The 13,855-nt window shown below is 44.6% G+C and overlaps 1 protein-coding gene across 2 annotated transcripts in view; it reads left to right on the forward strand.

Moving 5' to 3' along the window:
- NOS1 (nitric oxide synthase 1) overlaps positions 1 to 13,855 on the forward strand; it is a 148,117-nt gene that overhangs the window by 98,153 nt on the left and 36,109 nt on the right. The window contains exons 14-18 of one of the 2 annotated variants that reach the window (XM_043966157.1): positions 2,215 to 2,359; positions 3,890 to 3,994; positions 4,412 to 4,470; positions 5,682 to 5,783; positions 8,932 to 9,048. In XM_043966157.1, the coding sequence (XP_043822092.1) occupies positions 2,215 to 2,359; positions 3,890 to 3,994; positions 4,412 to 4,470; positions 5,682 to 5,783; positions 8,932 to 9,048 (528 nt within the window). The remainder of the gene's footprint in view (positions 1 to 2,214; positions 2,360 to 3,889; positions 3,995 to 4,411; positions 4,471 to 5,681; positions 5,784 to 8,931; positions 9,049 to 13,855) is intronic. The other variant, XM_043966167.1, reaches the window with a different exon arrangement.

A 13,855-nucleotide genomic window follows, 5' to 3' on the forward strand; every position in this document is an offset into this window, starting at 1 on the left:
AGATAATAAACAGGTTAGAGACATCAATAATATCTCCTACCATTTGCTCACCCAGATAAGAGAAGGCTATTTCTGCTTCTCTTACCAGAAGTAGGTACCTCACAGAAACCAGATCAGAGAATGGATTGTAAAAACATAATATCAATTTAATATTTTGTCCCAAGAAGAAATATATAACACATGTTCATGTGGAGACTCCCCTCCTAAGAATGAAGCTCAGAGATTCCCCGTTTATGAGGGTATATATGTTTGTTTTTGTCCACTGATTACAGGGTGTTGTCAGTTTCAATACTATGATGCAGAAGCAAAGGCAGTTTAACAATTTCAGTTATGACAAGTATGGAGGAAATACTGAAGCATCATGATAAGATTACAGGATTCCAAAAAAGGGTTTGGCAAGGATGAGGATGCCCAGATGTTACCATAAGATAGGGACTTACTATGCTGAGGGAAAAGAAGTCACTAGATATGGTCTTTTATCTGCCAGCTCTCTAGGTTCAGTTTGGAGTTCAATTGAAGGACATTTTGCTCTTATTAATCCTATTAATCCAGGGTTTCATAAAAATACTTTTGGATAATTAGGTATCTCCATCAAATCCAGGTGATCCATATATTCATATTAACAGTTGCAGGTGGAAGAAATCCATCCTCTGCTCAGGCACTAGGTGAGCTGGCTAAGTTCCCAAACACTGGAGTTGGTTCCCTGAGAAAGCATGGAGGAATCCAGATATTCTTGGAAGCTCATTCCATGTTCAGTGACAGCCACTGGCTTATGAAATGAGAACGTTAACTAGACTGGGTACCATACAAGGTTGTCTATGACAACCACATTTCAACCTTAATTTTCCATGTATTTTTATGTTCAGCTCACCAATTAGACTATATGCTTCTCAAGACCAGGGATCTTTTCTTCTCTACCTTTGTATCAGAATCCAGGAGCTGGAAGAGTCCTTAGAAACTTTCTGGTCTGGACAAAAATCCCATCTCTAACATCCCTAAGGAGGGGTCATCCAGCCTTCTGACTTGGTATCTCCAGCAGCTGACACAATGAACACACTTAATAAATGCATGTTGAATTTAATTGAAGCTTTTCTGGAACTGAATTGAATTGTGAACTTGGAGTCAAACAGACCTGGATCCAAATCCCACTTATCTATCTCTGTAACCTTGGACAAGTCATCTTGGCAACCTTAGCATATCATCTTCACTTTTCTGGGCTGCCATTTTCCCATCTGCAAAATGAGATGGTTGGACTCCAATGCCTCTAAGGTCCCTTCCAATGCTAAATCTGTGATCCTGTAAATTCTTTTTTATTGGTTTTTTGGGGGGTTTTTTAGTGAAGCAATTAGGGTTAAGTGACTTGTCCAGCGTCACACAGCTAGTAAGTGTTAAGTGTCTGAGGCCGGATTTGAACTCAGGTACTCCTGACTCCAGGGCTAGTGCTCTATCCACTGCGCCATCTATCTGCCCCGATCCTGTAAATTCTTAATCTTATTTTAGAATTATTCTAATTCTTACAAATGCTTAGACAGTTAAGGGACCCAAAGCTGGTATCTGTCAATCAGCTGTTGGGTCCCTTTCTTTTTCTCCCATCACAATCTTTCTTGTATCATATCAGCCATGCCCAATTATTTGTTGGGCAACCATTGTATGTTCAATGACCTCTGATAGACAAAGTAGAAGATATTAGAGAATGGGGAGGGAATAAGCATTTGTATAGGTCCTACTATGTGCCAGGCACTGTGCTAAGTACTTTAAAAATATTATCTCATTTGAGCCTCACAACAACCCTGCCAGGTAGGTACTATTATTATCCCCATTTTACAGTTGAGAAAACTAAGGCAGACAGAGGTTAAGTGACCTACAGCTAGTAAGTATCTGAGGCTAGATTTGAAGTCTGGTTTTCTTGACTTCAAGCTCAGTGCTCTATCTACTCTGCCATCAAACTTCCAGTGTATCTGCCTTCAAGGAGCTTATAACAAAGCTGTGAAGACAAATTAATTCATGAAACCTTATTTAGGCATCTGCTCTTTGCCAGGTATTGTGCTAGGCACAGCAGACACCACGACAGAAATACAGCCATTCCTGCACACCAGGAGCTTACATTCTACATAAAATGGAACTCAGTGGGCATGTTCAATTTCATGACCCAAAGACCCTTGGCTGAAAGTGCTCTTAACCTAATCTCTTTCCCCCTTTACTCTCTTCTCCCAGAGCTGTCAAGTTCTCAGCTAAGCTGATGGGTCAGGCCATGGCAAAAAGAGTCAAAGCCACCATCCTCTATGCCACCGAGACGGGCAAATCCCAGGCCTATGCAAAAACTTTGTGTGAAATCTTCAAACATGCCTTTGACGCCAAGGTGAGTGTGATCTAGGACCTCCTTCCAATCACTGGGTAACAGGACAACTTCCCTAACTGCTCAGCCCAGCAAAGAAAGACACCCCCTCTTGGTTCTGGGTCAGTCTGGTCTTGTGGTTCAGATTTTCAAATAGAAAAGAAGGAGGTGCTCTAGCAAAGTGAACAACAGTGAACAAAAAGGAGTCGTCAGATACTAGTAATAGTAGTGGTCAGATACAAGAGATAGCAAAGATGTAGTCTATCAATCAACATTTATTAAGTTCCTACTATGTGTCAGCCACTGGGCTAAATAGGAGGATATAAAAAGAGATAAAAGACAGGCCTTGTCTTCAAGGAACTCACCATCTACAGCACTGGTTCAGATGGGCACAGATCCCCTACCGCCATATTTGCCCTGGTGCGTTTATATGACTCCTTTGTCTCATTCAAGTGAGACAATATTTAAGAGCTTAACACAGTGCCTGACACATAGTAGGAACTTTATAAATACTCATTCCTTTCTCCCCTTCATTCTTTTGTTGCTGTTATTGGATGATTTTGTTGGCAGACAGAACTCCCAATTATGAAATTCCCTCTACTAATGAATATTCTCTGAAGCTTATAGAGTTGTCTAGAATACTGAGGATCTAAGTGACTTTCTCAGAGTCGAATAACCCCAGTGAGAGACAGGACTTGATGCCAGGTCTTCCTGACTCTAAGGAAGGAAAGAGAAGAAACAAGCATTTATTAAGCACCGACTATGTGCCAGGAATTGTACGAGGTGCTTTACAAATATAATTTCATTTTGATCCTCATGAAAGCCCTGGGGAGGGGGTACTACTGTGATCCCCATTTTACAGATAAGGTAACTGAGGCACAGAGATGTTAAGTGACTTGCCCGGAGTCACATAGCTAGTGAGTTTCTAAAGCAAGATTTGAACTTGGGCTCTCCTGACTCCAAATCCCACTTTATTCACGGTGCAACATAGAGACCTATTGCAGGAAGACAATGTACCCCAGATTTTCAGCCACTAAAATTGGCACTGGCTCTTGGTATCATCCTTATCAGTATAGATATTTCTCCCTCTTCCTGCATCATGGAAGCTTCTTGAAGACAGAGATTGTATCATTTTTATCTCTGTGTCTCTAACACACTATGTTGCACTTGGGAAGGGTTAAGCATTGCTGACCCAGGTCAGGTGACTAGCCTTCAGTTTCTTTCTTTTTTTGGTGAGGCAATTGGGGTTAAGTGACTTGCCCAGGGTCACACAGCTAGTAACTGTTAAGTGTCTAAGGCCCGATTTGAACTCAGGTCCTCCTGACTTCAGGGCCAGTGCTCTATCTACTGTGCCACCTAGCTGCCCCTAGCCTTCAGTTTCAATAACTCATCACTGTAATGTGAGACCTGCCAGCCTATGGCTTTTCCCATGCAGTAGAGAGAAAGGTGCCTGCAATATGTCTTCTTTCTTCCTCTCCTGTCTTCTTCTATTCTTTCCTTGCTTATTCTTACAATCTCCACCTCTCACACCTTCTTTCTTTCTTCCCCTTATAGGTCATGTCTATGGAAGAATACGATATTGTACACCTAGAACACGAGACGCTGGTGTTGGTGGTTACTAGCACCTTTGGCAATGGAGACCCTCCAGAGAATGGGGAGGTAGGCTGGGCACCCTTCACCTCTCCAAGAGTGTGTTGATAGTGTTGGGGAAAGAGTGACATGAAAGTACTCATAGACTTTTCCACCCAAATCCCACCAGAACCTGTGGGTCACATCACCACACACTGATTTAATTCAGGGGGATGGGTCCTCCTGTTCCAAGCCCAGTGCTCTGTGCACTATGGTGCCACCTAGCTGCCCTACTACCTATTACTACTTTCACAAAGCAGCCAAATGGCTGCTCCGAGGGATGCCAGTCGACATCTGGCCCTGAGGTCCCAGCTCCCAGGAAGCCACAAAGTCTGTCATTTCCTAGACGAAATCTGCCTGCCTGGATTAGATCACATCAGCACTTTAACTTGGGCCAGATTCCATGGTGTCCGAGCTAATCTTTCTCTTGTCTCTCTTGGTCTCCAGAAATTTGGCTGTGCTTTGATGGAAATGAGGCATCCCAATTCTGTGCAGGAGGAAAGGAAGTAAGTGGATTATATCTTCAGTTCTCTCCCATCCCACTGAGAACCTGGTCCTGACCCTGGGTACCTGATAATTATAGGGCTGGCCCCTGGGGATGAGACGTGGGACCCCAAGTCATGGCAAGAATTCCACTGACTGAAACCGATGGACATCTAGAGCCCCTGAATGGGGACACTACTTGTTTCTAAACCTCAATTAAGCAAGTTTGCTTAATAATAATGAGTTTGCATTTATATAGCACCATAAGGTTTGCAAGGTTATTATTATCAGGTTTTATAAATTTTAAAAAATGAAAGAGAAAAGGGTTAAGTAATTTGTCCATATTCACTAAGGGGTGTCTAAGGTGGGATTCATACCTAGATCTTCTCGACTCCAACACCTAGCTGCCTCAGTTTCCCAATCTGTGAGATGGAAACAATAATCCCTGTGCTTCCTAGGATACAGAGCTAACATGAGGGGTCTGATGAGAGAATGAATTCAAAGGTGATTAGAATAGCTTAAATCACTACAGAGATATCAGATGTCATTCATGCTCACCCTCTTAGGGTGTATATTCAAACTAAACTCAAAATGAGTTTTTTCTTCCCTTGTTTCAAAAAGGCTGCTTCTTAAACTTATCTTTTCAGTAGGTTGCAATGGCTTTATCTTGTACCTCAATCTGGAGTGGTGGATTTTCAATCCTTGGGGAAAGCAAGCAAGTCTCTCTTCTGGTGCCTAATCCCTTGCTTTGGTAGCAAAGCCCTGAGGGGTGGGCAATGGGCCCAAACTTAGAGATTAATTGACTTTGTGACCGTGGGCCAGTCATTTCCTTCTCTGAGGCCCAGTTTCCTCATCTCTCAAATGGGAAGGATAATTAATACCTCCTCAACATCATACAACCTGTAGATTTACAACCACAAAGGAACTCAGAGGCAACCTAGTCCAACTCCATCATTTTACAGATGAAGAAAGAGGGGAAAGTGAAATGATTGGCCCAAAGACACACAGGTAGTAAGGAGGAGATTTGAACCCAGAGCCACTATATACCAGGTCATTGTATGGAATGTATCTTGCAAACCCGAGTGCTATAGAAATGTGGGTTGTTCCCATCTTTCCTGAAAGCTGCCTTCTCCCACCTAGGGGGGGCCCTGCCCAGACTGCTGATCTCACGGCAGGTTCCCCCCTGACCCCCCTCTCCAGGGAGAGATGGGGCTCTATTGGTTCTCCTCTCTAGGTCCCAGGAACCCTTGCGTTTCTTTCCCCGTAGAGGGCCACTATCTCCCTATGACCAAACGGAAGTGTATAACCTGGCTACGGTCCGGGACAGTCAGGACAGGTAGACCATCGTGTGTCTGCTGAGCTTCCAAGCTAACGGCCAAAGCTGCAGCCCTACCTTAGGCCTTCCACACTCTGCGTGGTCTTGTGGGATGAGCACAGGCTCAGGATTGGGCCACTAACTCGCTGTGTGACCTTGGGCCCCTTGCTTAACCAATCCATCTCCCCATCCATCAAATGGGGAAGAGCGAGCGCTCTTTGCCCACCTCCTGAGGCTGCTATGAAAATGTTATGAGATCATGGCTCTGGAAACATGGGGGAGGGGAGGGGAGTTTTTAAAATGTTATAAAAATCCAGGGAATTATTTTTATTCCCGTGGCCAGCTGCCCTGCGCTAACAATGCGGCTACCTCTCTGATCGGCTTGCATGAAAGCAGCGGCCTGTTTGGTGATATGACTCAATTGGAGGCATCTATTTTGGGACAATAAATACCCATCCATATATTTAGCACTTTCCTGATGCTAGAGAGAAAACTTTGAAGGCCACCCAATTCAGAAGCACTGCTGCCAGGGTGCACCAGCTTCCATCTTTTGCTCTCAGGCTTGTTTCTCTTTCCATTTCTGTTTTTGTTTTGGTTGGGGGAGTGAGGAGTGCCGGGTTGGGGAAGTTGGGGTTGGGCGCTTCTCTCTGTCTGAGAACAGAAGTCATCACTCCTTAAGGGGAAATTTGATTTGGGGGTAAGTCATGAGTTCCCAACTGATGGCTGAGAGAGATCACAAGGGTGTTGTGTGGTTCTCCTGCTAACCTTGGTGGGGAAAAAAAAAAATTCTCCTCCTTGGCTGCAATGAGAGAAGCATGAGGCCTGGCAGTGAGAAAATGTTAGTCCCCCAACAGCTTTCTGCTCAGGTCAGGCCACATTTGCCATGTTGTGACACAGCTTAGGAAAGATCAGCTCGTAGATGGGGGGCTGGCTTGGATGTCCTGAGTCAACTAGTTAACCCCTCTCATTTTACAAGTGGGGAAACTGAGGTACAGAGGGATTAAGTGACTTTCCCATGGTCACACAAGTAGTAAAGGGGAGAGCCAGTGGTAAACCAGGGAATGTCCAGAGGAAGGCAACCCAAATGGGGAAGGTACTCAAGTCCCCATCCTGTGAAAATTGAATGAAAGAATCACGGGTGTTTGGACTGAAGGAGAGTGGAGTCAGGAGAGACATCACATCTATCGTCTAGTGTCTGAAGAACTGTTGGGTTGAGAAGTCTGCTTGTGAACCCCCTCTCCCCCTCACTCCTGTGCTCCAAGCCTCCAGGAAGACCCAGGCAGGGAAATACCCAAACTTGGTTTAAATCTTCCTGGCTGTGTGACCCTTAGCAATACTACCCCTCTGTGGGCCTCAGTTCCCCTGTCTGTAAAATGACAGAGAGGTACTCAATGGCCTCTCGGGTTTCTTTCTAACTCTGAGTCCAGAGCCTATGATCTAGCGAAGTTGATCGATTATTGAGGTGAGAGGAGCATTTATGGCAGAATGGACTGTAAGTGGGGCTGTCAATCAGAAAGCATTCAGGAATGATACTCCCCTCAGAGAATAGGATCAGTTTCCCTGAGAAGACAAGAAGCCCAGGAGTTGGGGGCAGGGAAGAAGCCCACAAATCAAATCATCCCCAAACAAGCCTCCCAGGGAGATTCTTGGGCTATGCCAACAGCCACTGGGAAGCCAGCAAGAATCTGTGCCTCCTTCCCTTTGCCCCATCAGGCAGCTGTGCAGGGAGCTTGATAAAGAACCAACAGTAGTGCTGTCACCTTCTGCCAACTTGGCTCCTGGCCTGCCCTGGAGGCCCCAGCCTCACAGATGCTGAATCTTCACTCACTCCTACCCAGCTGCATCTTCTCTACCTTCCCACAGCCCTCACCAAAGTCAGTGTGTACTCAAGGGGATGCAAACTTGTGTTAATATTGGTGTAAAGAAAACATGATTAGGATGGTAACACTATAAACAATTTTAATCATGATAAATTCCAAAGGCAAATGTGATTTTCAAAAATTATCTGCCATTCTAGTTTATCTAGGCCCACTCTTCTCCATCTTTTCTCTGTTCTCCATTTCTTTCTCTGTCCTCCATCTCTTCTCTACTCATCTTTCCTCTCCTTTCTATCCCTTCTCTCCATTCTCCTCTCTTCTCTCCATCCATCCTTACTTTTCATCTTTCCTATCTTCATCTCTCCTCTACTTTCTATTTTTTCTCCATCTCTTCTCTCCTCCTTCTTCCCCATCTCTATTCTTCATCTCCCTTCTTCTTTCAAATCTCTTCTGTCCTCTCTTCTCTTCTCCATCCCTCTTCCCTTTCTATCTTTCCTATCTTCACCTCCCCTCTACTTTCTATCTCTTCTTTCCATCTCTTCTCTCTCTCTTCCATCTTTCTCCTTCATCTCTCCTCTCCTTTCTGTCTCTTCTCCCCATCTGTTTTTTACTTTCCATCCATCCTTCTTTTCCATCTTTCCTATCTTCATTTCCACTCTATTTTCTTTCTCTTCTCTCCATCTCTTGTCTCCACCTTTCCTTCCTTTCCATCTTTCCTTTTCATCTCCCTTCTCTCTATCTCTCTTCTCCTATCTCTTCTTTTCATCTGTTCTCTTTTCCCTTCCTCTTCTCCTTTTCTATCTCTCCTCTCCTCTCCCATCTCTCCCCTTCTGTATCTCTCCTCTTCTTTTTTCATCTCCAACCTCTATTTCTTTCCATTTCTACTATGTGACATCTCTCATTTCCTTCCCTCTTACAACCACTGCTTTCTCTCCCTCTGGGTGGATAATTGACATTTGCCTATTACAATTGGGTAAAGACTAACAGAGGCCAGACACAAAAGGGAGAGTTCCCTGTGAACAGTGAAAGCAGGCCTAGGAAATATAATCAGATATCAGAACAGACTTGAGGCAAGAAAAGATCAAGGCTTCCCAGGAGCCTGGACACTGGGTGAACCTTGAACTTGCTCCCTGGAGAGGACTCAGCAGAGGCCTGACCTGTTAGAAATGCTTCCCAGCCCTGGCTGCCCAGATGTCCCCTGGATCCCTGGCTCTCCCCGTCCTGGGCCAGGTTTCAGTGTTCAGTAGAAGCCCTGGTGCTGCATGTACTCCCTCTTCCCTCACCCTTGCATTTCCCTGCCTCTAGGGGGGTCTCAATGCCCAAAGCTCACATGTCCCCATTGCTTTCTACAGGAGCTACAAAGTCCGTTTCAATAGTGTCTCCTCATACTCTGATGCCCGGAAATCTTCAAGTGATGGAGCAGACCTGAGAGACAACTTTGAGAGTGCCGGGCCCCTGGCCAATGTGAGGTGAGCCTAGGGCACTGGGGGAATCGGAGGAGCCAAGGATTGTGAGTAGCAGTGAAAATGACCGAGTCCAAGTTTAAGGAGATTTCAGTGCCCCAGCACTCCCATGCCTAAGGGGTCCACGGAAGCCCACTACCTGGCTTTGCCCTCCCAGATACCACAACAGCTAATGTTTTCTCATAGGAGCTGGCCACCTTACTACACATCTGATGGCTTTAATCTTTTGATTTGTTGTCACTCAGTCATTTCAGCCTTGTCCAACTCTTTGTGACCCCATCTGGGGTTTTCTTGGCTAAGATGCTAGAGACCTTTGCCATTTCTTCTCCAGATCATTTGACAGATGAGGAAACTGAGGCAAACAGGGTGAAGTGACTTGTCCAGAGTCACACAACTAGTAAGTATCTGAGGCTGGATTTGAACTCAGGAAAATGAGTCTCCCTGACTCTAGACCTAGCACTTTATGCACCATGGCGCCCCCAGCTGTCCTGTCTTTTGATAGACCTCATCAACACCCTCCTTGTTCTGAACATTTCTCTTCCCCTGTTGCTTTCTGTAGATTCCCTGAGGATCTTGCTCTGACCTAGGCCTAATTAGAGTCAACATCAAAGAAAACACTATGTTCTAGGAATGAAGCAGAATTGCAGTAGCTCAAAAGAAACATGAGATGCACAAACTTAGAGACATCTCCACTTCTAGATGTTCATTTGGACTCTTTCTGCCCAACCTGTTGGTCTGATCAGCCACAGTGAGACACACTGAACTTTGGCCCCAATATAGTGATGTCATTTCGGTCCTCCTTGAGAATAAAGGACAACAACAAACCAGGTGCTGGATAGAGCACTGGGCTTGGAATCAGGAAAACTCATCTTCCTGAGTTCGAATCCAGCTTCAGACACTTCCTAGCTGGTGACCCTGGGCAAGTCACTTCACCCTATTGGCCTTAGTTTCCTTATCTGTAAAATGAGCTGAAGAAGGAAAGAGCAAAGCACTACAGTATCTTTGCCAAGAAAATTACAAATGGGGTCACCCAGAGAGTCTGACAGGACTGAAAAACAATTTGACCACAACACTCTTTCTTTCCAGCTCCCTTTTATATGTGTTGTTTTCCCCCAATAGAATGGAAGTACTCTGAGGGCAGGAATTGACTTGCTAATTTGTGCTTGTTTCTAGCACTCAGCACAGTCCCTAGCCACATAGTGAGTACTTAACAAATGTTCTACCTACCCGCCTGCCTACCTCTCTAATCATCTGTCTACGATCTATTCATCTATTATCTAGCTAGCCACCTATCTACTATCTCTCCAACTTATTATCTATCTACCTATCATCTGTCGCTCTACTCTCTAACCATTCTAATGTCTCTCTATCCGTCTATCTCGAATCTTGCCTCAGATATCAATTCTCTGTATACTTACATGTGTAATTGACTGCTCTATTAGAGTGAAAAACCTCAAAGAAAAGAACTGTTTCTTTCTTTGGATTTGTATCCTTAGGTCATGTTACCAGCACAGCACTAGGCACAAGGATTCACTTAATAAATACTTGTTGATCGCTTGATAGTTACTGTCTAGGTGACCACGGACAAGCTACCTAATTTTGGGGGGCCCCAGCTTTCTCATCTGAAAAATGAGGATGAGCAGACCAGTGGTATCTGTATCACAGTATTCTCATTGGGGGGGGGGGATCGTGGGGGCCAGACCTGTGATTTTATCAGGATAGGGGATTCCCAGTATGGGGATTCCCTCCACTGCACTGAAGTACAGCTCGGTTCCTCATCTGTAACCGGGTCTTAGGCTGTTCCCTGCCGCCGCTAAGGTTAAGTGATTTGCCCAGGGTCACAAGTCAGTATGTGGCTTGAAGAATTTAAACCTGTCTCCTTACCACTACATCATAATACCTGTCCTTATTGCTATTATCTAATTGGCTAATGTTTTATCCATCCTAAGCAACAGTCAGCTGACAATCATGAGTGCCCACTATGGGCCAGACACTGTGCCGAGAGCTGAGGATACCAAGAAAGGCAAAAGCCAGTCCTTGCTCTCAAGGAGCTCCCGGTCTATGGCACTAAGATGGGAGTGCACTGAGAAAGGCTTCTTGTGGAAGGCGGGACTTTAGCTGGGACTTGAAGAAAGCCAGGGAAGTTACAAAGTGCAGATGAGGAGAGAGAGACAGAGACAGAGAGACACAGAGAGAGACAGAGACAGAGATAGAGAGGGAAAGGGAGGGAAAAGGAGAGAAGGAGAGAGGGAAAGAGAGGGGGAGAGAGACAGAGAAAGAGAGAGGAAAAGAGAGGGAGAGGGAGAGGGAAAGAGAAGGAAACCATTGGAAACACTCAGAAGATGAAATGTCTTATTCAAGGAACAGCAAGGATGCTGGTGTGATTGGCTCATAAAGTACATGGAGGTGAGGAAGGTGTAAAAAATAAATAAATAAACTTGAAAGTTAGGAAAAGGCCAGGTTATGAAGGGATATGAAATCCAAAGAGAGGGTTTTCTATTCCATCCTGGATACAATGAGGTGCCACTGGGTTTTATTGAATAGAGGGGTGACAGTCCTCATCCTCCAGGCACTGATGTAGTAGAACAATCGATAAACATTTATTAAGTACCTACTATGTGCCAGGTACTGTGCTAAGTATTTAAACCAAGATGTTAGAATAAACCATTAGACATTAGCATCAACCAGTGATGGGATGTTTTTTAGATGTGGGATGAAAGGGAAGTCAGCAGCTTGAGGAGGAGAGATCCAGGAATTGTAGCCATGAGAAATGAATGTCTAGATGGAGTAGGGTTGGAAGAAGTTACCTGCCCCTTCTGCTCAGTGAAGGAAGGCTTCATAGAAGAGGGGCGACTTTAGGAATTGTTGACATGATGGAAGAAAGATGAATTAGGAGACAGGAAGGAAAGGGTGTCCCAGGCGTGAGGTGCATTTTGGAGAAGTCCTGGTGATGAGAGAGAGGGGAACACATGGAGGGTCCTTTTAATGGGAGCCTTAGCTTAGAAGAATAATGGGAATTTCTGCCTCTCTGGCAGCCTTATGGGACAGGTGTTTTGGGGCCTGGAGAGACCATCCTTGGCCTGTTCGAATCATAGCACACAGACAGAAAAGTGCCACTGCGTTTTATTTTTAATAATTTTCCCCAAGATAGGATTTTTTGTTTTCCATCTTTCTATACTCCAGATGGCTTCTGTCCTCTCCACAGGAAGCTGTCTCACGTCAAAGGAGTATTCAGTGGGAAACCAAGGATTCTCTTGCCTAAGTGACATTTCTTAGGGGTAATTTTTAAAGGAAAAGAAATATGACTCGTGAAGGGTGCTTCCCTTTAGCTTCCTACTTGGTACAGTGGATAAGGCACTGGACCTGGAGTCAAGAAGACTCGGGTTCAAACCCTACCTCAGAAGTTTACTAGCTTCATAACCCTGAACAAATTATTTAACCTCTGTGTGACTCAGTTTCCTCATCTGTAAAATGAGGAGATTGGACTCGGTGGTATCTAAAGCCCCTTCTTCCTATAAAGCTATGACGTTATGGTTCCCTTTTGGGGGAGTCGATCCCTTAAATCATTTTAAAGGAAAAGTGAATCGTTTCCAAGGAAAGGTGAGTAAGTGACCACATATTCCATCCACCTACAAGGCCTTTTCTGCAGGAGAAAGATCGGGGATGCAGGATAAAAAGTTGTTTAGGCTGAGAAGTAATGGGGGAATTTCAGTTTAATTGAAGCCCCACGTGATAAGCACCAGTTGTGTGCAAAGCCTTATGCTAAATGTTGGTGATAAAAGGAGGCAAAGTGACCCAAGACCTGCCTTCCAGAAGTGTCTGTTCTACTGAAGAAGACAATATGGGCAGAAATTCACTGTCTAGATTTGAAACCCCAGTGCCCAAGCACAGTTTCTGGCACATAGTAGGGATCTGGATAAGGAAACATACCAGAACTGTGGCTTTATGCTTACCAGAAACTCCTTTATTAGGAAATTCCTTCTACAAATGCAGGTTGGCACTTTCTCTGCCCCATCTAGTCTTAGAGAGTTCCCAAAACACTCAGAGGTAAGTGGTCTGCCTAGGATCACCCAGCAGGTATTCAATTAATGCTTGTTCGTTGACTGGGGCAAAAAAAGAAATTCATACAAAATACTGTAGGAAAATGTGGAAGGAGAGAACAATCACTTATGACTATTGTTGTTGAGTTGTCCCAGTCGTGTCCAACTGTCCAAAACCCCATTTGGGGTTTTCTTGGCAGAGATACTAGAGTGGTTTGCCATTTCTTTCTCCAGCTAATTTTACAGATGATGAAACTGAGGCAAACAAGTGATTTTCCCAGTGTCACTCCTCTAATAAGTGTTTTAGACTGGATTTGAACTCATGAAGATTAGTCTTCCTGATTCTAAGCCCAGTGTTCTTATCCACTGCACCACTGAGCTGCTAGGGGACCACTTATGGCTGGGGCATCAGGGAAAGCTTCATGGAAGAGAGAGTAACTGAGGTGAGCCCCAAAGGCTTCTAAAAGACATACTGTGGGGGCAGCTAGGTGGCACAGTGGATAAAGCACTGGCCTTGGATCCAGCCTCAGACACTTTACTAGCTGTGTGACCCTGGGCAAGTCACTTAACCCTCATTGACCCACAAAAATAAATGAATGAATGAATGAGGAGAAAGAAAGAAAGAAAGAAAGAAAGAAAGAAAGAAAGAAAGAAAGAAAGAAAGAAAGAAAGAAAGAAAGAAAGAAAGAAAGAAAGAAAAGAAAGAAAAGACATACTGTTCCCTCCCTAGTCCTTAGCCCTTGATCTGAAACACTAAGACAGTGTCACTTTAG

This window comes from Dromiciops gliroides, chromosome 1, assembly GCF_019393635.1.
Source record: "Dromiciops gliroides isolate mDroGli1 chromosome 1, mDroGli1.pri, whole genome shotgun sequence".
Taxonomy (NCBI): domain Eukaryota; kingdom Metazoa; phylum Chordata; class Mammalia; order Microbiotheria; family Microbiotheriidae; genus Dromiciops; species Dromiciops gliroides.